We start from the raw sequence: 7,687 nt of genomic DNA, 5'->3' as shown, positions 1-7,687 counted from the left end.
CCGCTGAGCAGGGAGCCCGATGCGGGGCTCCATCCCGGGACCCCGGGATCATGACCTGAGCAGAAGGGAGATGCTTAACCGACTGAGCCACCCAGGCGCCCCTGTTTTATTTAATTTTTAATCAAACAGATATTCTGTTCTCCGTTTTTAAAACCTGAAGAACATTCTAGAAAAGGCCCCGTCCTCTTGACCATCCCATCCCCAAATCCTGGCCCCTCTCGGGCTGCCACCAAACGGTTTTGTGCCCCACGTTTTCATGGTGGCCCCTCCTGGCCCGGGCGCTGTCTGCACAGCCATCGCCCTCCCTTAGCGCGGCCAGCCCGTAGGCAGCTGGCCGATCGCTGGGATGTGGGAGCTGAGGGCCAGGGCTGACGGGCTTTCCTGTGCCCGCCCGCCGAATCCCGCCAGGAGCCTGAACGAACTTCGAGTGTTGCTGCTGGAGGCCAATCGCCACTCCCCAGGGCCCGAGAGGGACCTGAGCCGCGAGGTCCACAAGGCCGAGTGGAGGATCAAGGAGCAGAAGCTCAAGGACGACATCCGGGGTCTGCGAGAAAAGCTGACCGGGCTGGTGCGTGGGCAAGGGGGAGCCTGGGAACAGGGGCATGCCGCGGTGGGCGGAGGCTGGCGATGTCCTGGAGCCACCCCAGGGACAGCCAAGTCACAGGGAGGGTTCGAGAGGCCCTAGAATCACAGACAGGGCCAGCGACGTAGCTGTGGAAAGGCCACGGGCGACCCCTTTGCAGACATCGAGGCTGGCCGTGTGGCAGTCTGGGTGACACAGTGAAAGGGAAGATTTCCAAAGACCCCAAGCTGTTCAGAGCTAGGATGGGCTCCTGCGGGGTGGTGAGCTCCCCATCGAGGGACGTAATCAGCCAGAAACCAGCTCCTAATTCAGGGTTTTGCCACGGGGATTCACACATCTGTCTCAGGAAGGAGATGGGACCTATCAGAGCTCTTTCTAACCCTGAGCTGCTGGGAGCTAAGACTCCTCCATCAGGAGCAGGAACCTGCCTGAGCTGAGTCCCCAGACGTGGGGCTTGGAGTAGGTGGGCCACGCTGGGAACACAGGACAGAATTGTCTCCACTGGTCCCCCTGTGGCCAGCTATGGGGCCCTGTCAGTCCCAGGGTTGGACAAGACAGGTTCTGGGAAGACAGGCCGGCTGCCGTGGGATGTGGCTCCAAAGCCCCCGGTGCCCTCCCGCTCAGCTGCACGGGTTCAGCCATTGGAGGAGACGGAAGAAGGGAGGCCTCAAGGGCAGGGCAGAGGGACAGGACCTGCCTGCAGCTGGGGGCCCTCGGGGTCAAGGGCCAGGGGCTCACTCACTGCACACTCTTCCAATCCTGGCAGGCCTAGCCCGCAGGCAGGACTCCAGGGCCCTTGGCTCTGCATCTGGGCATAACTCGAGAGAAGCCAAGGCCCTGGGGCCCATGGGGACTTCAAAGTTTCGATTCCCTGAGGCTTTCCCAGAGCCTCATGGAGAGGGGCAGTCCTGTTCTGGCTCATCTCCATGGGGCACAGGCTGGTCGAGTTTCTCTGGGGAACTCGCCCAGGGCAGCTTCTCCTGTGTCCCCCTGTGCTGTCCCCAGTGCCACAGGAGAACTAGGGAAGGGCTCGGTGGTTAGAAGGTCCCCACGGTGAGGGAGGTTTGAGTGGAGGATCAGAGCGGAGCAGAAGGATCTGGAAGCACCCGGCCCAGGGCCAGCGTGATACAGTGGGATACAGGTTTGTGCAGGAGCGAGGAGGCTGGCAGGCGCGTGCTCTCCCAGCACACGCGTGCACACGTGCAGACGAGCGCGCACAGGCTCACACGCGCGCTCTCCGTCTCCCCTGCTGCGTGCAGGACAAAGAGAAGTCCCTGGTGGACCAGCGGCGCTATTCCCTCATTGACCCGGCTTCCGCGCCCGAGCTCCAGCGGCTGCAGCGCCAGCTCGTGAGCACGGAGGACACGCTGCGGGACGCCCTGGACCAGGCTCAGCAGGTGGAGAAGCTCATGGAGGCCATGAGGAGCTGCCCCGACAAGTCCCAGGTGAGCCCCGGGCCGGGCATGGGCGGACCGGGCGGCGAGCCGCAGGGCGCTCCCTGTCGTCAGAAGCATGGCCCTGTCCTGGGAACCCTGGTCTGTGAGCGGGGAGACTCGGCCCTGTCCTCCGGGAGTCCCAGCCCAGGGGAGTACACGGCTTAATCCTGGGGAGCTCAGACTCAGCTGGGACGCGGCCTTGCTCTGAGACCCCCAACCCCCGCTGCTTTCTGAAGAGCCGCTGGTGGCCTCTAGTGGTCGCACCAGGAACTGCCGCCTGGTGACCCTCACTCAGCCCGTGCCCGTGACTCTTTGCAGGCCATCAGCAATTCCAGTTCTGCAAACGGCATCCACCAGCAAGACAAGGGCCACAAACAAGAGGTAAGGGACGCCCTGCCCCCCGGGGGACCCCCTGCCACACCCACGGCCCTCCCACACGGGCTGACTTCTCAGGAGTAAAAAAAAAACCGAAAAGCCACCTCAATTACAAAGGTGCCTGGTGCCAGAGTCTCCCCAGGTAGGGCGGCCACTCTCCATCCGGCCGTCATCCGCAACTGCCACCTTGTTGCTCTTTTTCCAAACACTGACCGAGTAAAAGTTCTACGTGCCTACTGGGAAACTTAGAACGTACTCTTAGAGATGACCTAGGTTGACAACTCTTAGATGATCTCTTTGTGGAACTTCCCTCTGTGTGTGTGTGCGTGTGTACATGTACAGAATTCTTATTATTTGCTGATTCCTTGTTTGCAAACCGACCTACTTCATGACATTTGTGACCCCAAAATCAGCACTCACGGCCCTTTTAGGTCATTCTCGGGCATGCGCAGAATGGAGAGAAATTCGAGTCACCCGCAGCGCACAGTCCCAGCAGAGGCCGCACAGGGCGATGCTCACCGCCGGTTCCAGTTCTGAGTCAATAACCGTCCTTTCCACGCTCCGTTTGGTGCCGTGTTTCTCCCATTTTCGTGCTTTTTCCTGGTGATCTCGCTGTTCAAAATGACCCCGGGGGCTCCAGGCTGGCTCAGTTGGAAGAGCGTGTGACTCGTGATCTCAGGCTTGTGAGTTCAAGCCCCAGGTTGGGTGTCACTGGGATCTTGATCCCAGGACCCCAGGATCACCACCTGAGCCAAAGTCAGACGCTTACCCGACTGAGCCACCCAGGTGCTCCCGCCCTCCTTTTTTTTTTTTTTTTAATTGTTAAATGCTGGACCTCACCTTTAGAAATTTTTTTTTTAAGATTTTATTTATTTACTTGACAGAGATCACAAGCAGGCAGAGAGAGAGAGGGAGAAGCAGGCTCCCCGCTGAGCAGAGAGCGCGATGCGGGGCTTGACCCCAGGACCCTGGGATCATGACCTGAGCCGAAGGCAGAGGCTTAACCCACTGAGTCACCCAGGCGCCCTTACCCTCCTTTTTTCTTTAAGCGAAGTGTCCTCATTTGGGGTTTGGCTGATGGTTCCTTGTGATCCGAGCCGGGTTACGCATCTCAGGCTAGAATACGTCCTCAGCGTGGTGTCCTCTGGGCCCCCCAGCTGGCCAGGCGTGGCGTTCACCTGCCCTTCCCTCCAACGGGAGTTGAGATCACCGGGTCAAGACATTGTCTGATTTCTCCGCTGTACAGTTAACGGTTTTTTCTAACCGGCGGTCTAGGGAGAGAGACCTCACGATCACATAAACTCCCTGCGCCTTCCCGGAACAACCCCGGACTGAGCATGTGTTGATGGCTTTTGCCTGAGCAGTGTTCCCTGGGGTGACTGCTCAGTAGCGCCCCTGACAGCCCGTGACAGAGTAGGTGGCATACTCCACGGTCGAGTTTCCCTCCTGGTTTTTCACTGAGTATTTTGTTTTATTTTATTATTACTCTTAATATATGGGCTGCCGAAGCGAGCACTATTTTATTATTATCCCTAAAAGATTGTATTTATTTGTCAGAGAGCGTGTGAGAGGCACAAGCAGGGGGAGCAGCAGAGGGAGAGGAAGGAGGAGGCTCCCCACTGAGCAGGGAGCCTGATGCGGGGCTGGATCCCAGGATCCTGAGATCATGACCTGAGCTGAAGGCAGATGCTTAACCGACTGAGCCACCCAAGCGCCCTGTTATTTATTTATTTTTTTTAAGTAGTCCCCACGCCCAGTGTAGAGCCCCAGGCAGGGCTTGAACTCATGACCCTGAGACCAAGACCTGAGCTGAGATCAAGAGTCGGATGTTCGGGGTGCCTGGGAGGCTCAGTGAACGTGCAGGGGCGAGGCTGAGCAGGAGAAGGAACTCTCCTTTCATCTTGGGGCCGTGGAGCCCCCCCAGCCACTGTGTCATCCAGAGATGGGAGAACCTGGGCCACAGAATCCGCCAGGCCGAGGCCTGTGGGGGAGGGGCGGAGAGCGAGATGGGACCGGTTAGGGTCCGACACCTGCTGATCAGGCCCTTGCTCTCTCCAGGAGAAGCACTGACCCCGAGGGACACCGTGGAGTGGCCCCATCCACGCCACAGCCCCTGCAGCCTGCCCCGGCGGCGCCCCCTCCAGGCAGGGGCCAGGACTGTCACTTTGGAGACAAGAACAGTGTTTGTAACAATAACGTGCCCACTGCCTCGGACAATCCCCCATCCCCGACCCCCCTGCGGGACCAGGAGGCTTCCTCAAGCACGACCTCCCACAGAGAGCGGTACAGTCCCGGCCTGGCCCCCGGGACCTTCGGCCTGGACAGCCTGGATGCCCCAGCAGTTTCTGGAATTTGTTTGGGGGAGGCTGAGGTGATCTGGCCAGGTCCCCCACCCCACCCCCAGAAGGAGCCGCCCTGAGCACCATCTTGGCACCCCGGGCGTGTCCCTCCCCTCCCTTCTCCTCCTTCTCCCGGGTTCCCCTGACACCCCAGAGAGCCATTGTCCCGGGAAAGGGTCAGAGGAGGCCCCACTAGGCACCAAGGAGGGCAGTCTGGTCCTCAGGAGCCAGGTGGGGACCCCCTTTTCTGCAGCCCCCAGGCTTCTTGTCCCAACAAACAGTGATACAAGCCCCCTTCAGCCCCTCTGCCCAGCTCGGCCCAAGTTCAAGGTGTTATGGGGACAAGGTCCTCCCCTCCCCACCCCCAACACCAGCGCATACATGTAGCTCCAAGCTGCTGGCCAGACGGTCACCACAAGGCCAGGAGCCACAGTATTAGGAACGTTTGGAAGCCCCTCTCCTCATCCCCCCTCACGGACCTGGCTGGGAGCTGGGGCAGCGGGGCCGCTGGAGAGCCCAGACCCGGGGCTCCAGGCACGTTCTGACTGGTCCGCCACGCAGTGTCCCCGGGGTGGACTAGCTGTTCCAGAACTGGGCCTCTCCCCCGCAGACACGCTCACGCAGGCTCTGACCCAGACACGCACCGACCCTGGCCTGCGCACCGGGGGTCTCACACACATACGCAGCCGTGTGGGCGGGGGCGTTTGCCGTCCGAAGATGCCCAAGCTGCGGTCCTGGGGTCGATCCCCCGGCCTGGCAGGGCTGTGCCCGGACACACAGCACACGGTTCTGCTGCTGCGCTGTGTGTGTGTACACCCGGGTACACGTGGGTGAGTGTTCAGGGATGTGCGTGCGGGGCACATTCGTCGGAGGGCACGCCTGCCAACAGCCCCCTTGCTTACCAGGCACCTGCTCCGAGCTCTGGAAGCCCCGTCCCCGCAGCCAAGAAAAGAGCCCAAGAGCCGTTGTAGAAAAGAAAGATCTAACCGCCTCTCCCCGATGCCCGGCGAGCCCGTCTGGGTTACTCCAGGCCTGTGGGGTGGTGGGAAAAGCCAGTAGAAAAACCTCTAGAGCTGGAGGGCCCGTAGGTTACTGCCTTTGCCTCAGTGTCCCGCGGAGGCCTTCCTCCGCCCCCCCCCAGCTCAGGGAGTGTTTTCACTCTGGGGCCCTCCGCTCCCAGGAGCTCAAGGGGGAAGCCTGACGGCCCATCGAGGCGTTCCTGCCACGCACCAGGACGGGTATGCGGTCTGTGCCCTGAGAGCAGCCCAGGGGACCCCATTCTTGCCCAAATGCAGCCCATCCTTGGGGCCGGGGCGGTTAGCCAGATCGTCCCGACGGCCCGCCACCTCCCCGTTGGCTTCTGGTAGCTCTCGCATGCGGTTTTATTAACAACAGTCTAGAGCGACGCTTTAGTGGCCTAACCCAGAGTTAACTACTACTCTTTCCAGCAAAATCCGGCAGCTCGCCCCGCCTACAGAAGGCACCGATTAGTCTACTAACAGCCAAAGGCCCACACCAGGAGGGGCTGAGCCCCCAGGGCGCCTGGCAGGTGGCAAGAAACCCTTTGCCTGTGAGCGCCTCCCCCTGCCCAGTGTGGGTTCAGCCAGTGCCCCGTCCCCAAGCCCTCCCAACCCTTATCCTCCCCGAAGTGGAATTGTTGAAGTGTGGCGAGTCCGTGCTCGAGACAATAAAGCTTGTGACTGATGTCCAGGACCCTTGTCTGCTTTTCTCTGCGTGCCCGCTGGGACGTGCCAGGAGCGGGCGTCGGTCCTGTCCTGCTCGTTGCCGGCTAATTCTTACTCAGTTGTGAAAGGTTGATGAGGGCTTCACAGGGCCTGGCTTGAAGAGACCCAGGAGACCAGGACCGGAGCTCGTCCAAGGAGCAGGAACCCAGCAGGGACCCCCTGAGGACCAGAGACAGCAGGCATAGGGGGGCAGGCCGGGCAAGGCTGCCAGAAGAGGGCTGGGGGTTTGGACTTGACTCTGTTAGAAGGAGGAGGGGGCCCACAAGAAGAAAATGAAACCTCTCCCTGATGTGCAGAATAAATAACTAAAACGAGTTCAGTGAGTTCTGCGAGAACACTTGGAACCTCAGGGAGGGAATTCTGTCTCCTGCAGCCAGCTCTCTCAAGATCAAATGAACGGTAAGAGTTTGCAAGCTCTGTGGTCATCTTACAGGCTTTGCACTTGACATTGCTGTCCTGGGAGACCATCAAGGCTCTCGGGGTTAACAGCTGAATGCATCTGGAAGCTTCGTGCTGGCTCCCAGGTACTGTGTCAGCAGAGAAGGAGGAGGCGGTGGGGGCTGTGCGTGGGTGACGGGTTTAGGGAAGAGGGGCTGTGGGCACAGGTGGGCTAAGGGAGCCCACAGGGGACTCTGGGGGCCACCGTTACCCCAAAGGAGCAGAGCAAAGGCGCTGTGCTTGGGACCGGAGCTGTGCGGAGGACCCCACTCCAGGCGGAAAGGATCAGGAGACAATGACCCCGGCTCTCTCCTGCCCTCCTCCAGCTGCCCCTCTCGGAGGCTGAACCCAACTTGGAGCCCAGGCCGGCAGCCCCCCGGGCACACCCAGCCCAGACGGAGGGGCAGCAGAATGGGGCTGGGGTGGGAATAAATGGCAAGCCTCTGCCTTCAGCTCAGGGCATGATCTCGGGGTCATGGGATCGAGCCCCACATCGGGCTCTCTGCTCAGTGGGGAGCCTGCTCCCCCCCACCCCGCCTGCCTCTCTGCCTAGTTGTGATCTCTCTCTGTGTCAAATAAATAAAGTCTTTACCAAAAAAAAAAAAAAAGAGAGAAAGAGACGTTTCTGGGCTAGAGCTCAACAGCGCCTGGTCTCTGGGCTTCCGCTGCCTTGAACACTCAGGGGCTCTGCCCTTCCCAGCATTTTGAACTTCAAAGAGCGTCTGCAAACAAGAGTCTTTCCTCCGGGGCCTGATCGAACACCACTGTGAT

The 7,687-nt window shown here is 60.2% G+C and overlaps 1 protein-coding gene across 4 annotated transcripts in view; it reads left to right on the top strand.

Moving 5' to 3' along the window:
- Positions 1-6,446, top strand: part of CLIP2 (CAP-Gly domain containing linker protein 2) — a 69,365-nt gene extending 62,919 nt beyond the window's left edge. For 3 of the 4 annotated variants that reach the window (XM_047712816.1, XM_047712815.1, XM_047712817.1), the window contains 4 exons: positions 409-568; positions 1,843-2,028; positions 2,338-2,400; positions 4,453-6,446. In XM_047712816.1, coding sequence (XP_047568772.1) covers positions 409-568; positions 1,843-2,028; positions 2,338-2,400; positions 4,453-4,464 — 421 coding nt within the window. In that variant the 3' untranslated portion in view covers positions 4,465-6,446. Of the gene's footprint in view, positions 1-408; positions 569-1,842; positions 2,029-2,337; positions 2,401-4,452 lie in introns of those variants that run through there. The other variant, XM_047712818.1, reaches the window with a different exon arrangement.
- The last annotated feature ends 1,241 nt before the right edge of the window (positions 6,447-7,687 follow it).

This window comes from Lutra lutra, chromosome 18, assembly GCF_902655055.1.
Source record: "Lutra lutra chromosome 18, mLutLut1.2, whole genome shotgun sequence".
Classification (NCBI taxonomy): Eukaryota; Metazoa; Chordata; class Mammalia; order Carnivora; family Mustelidae; genus Lutra; species Lutra lutra.
The sequence above is the reverse complement of the archived record's forward strand: the minus strand, read 5'-3'. Positions and strand labels throughout refer to the sequence as shown.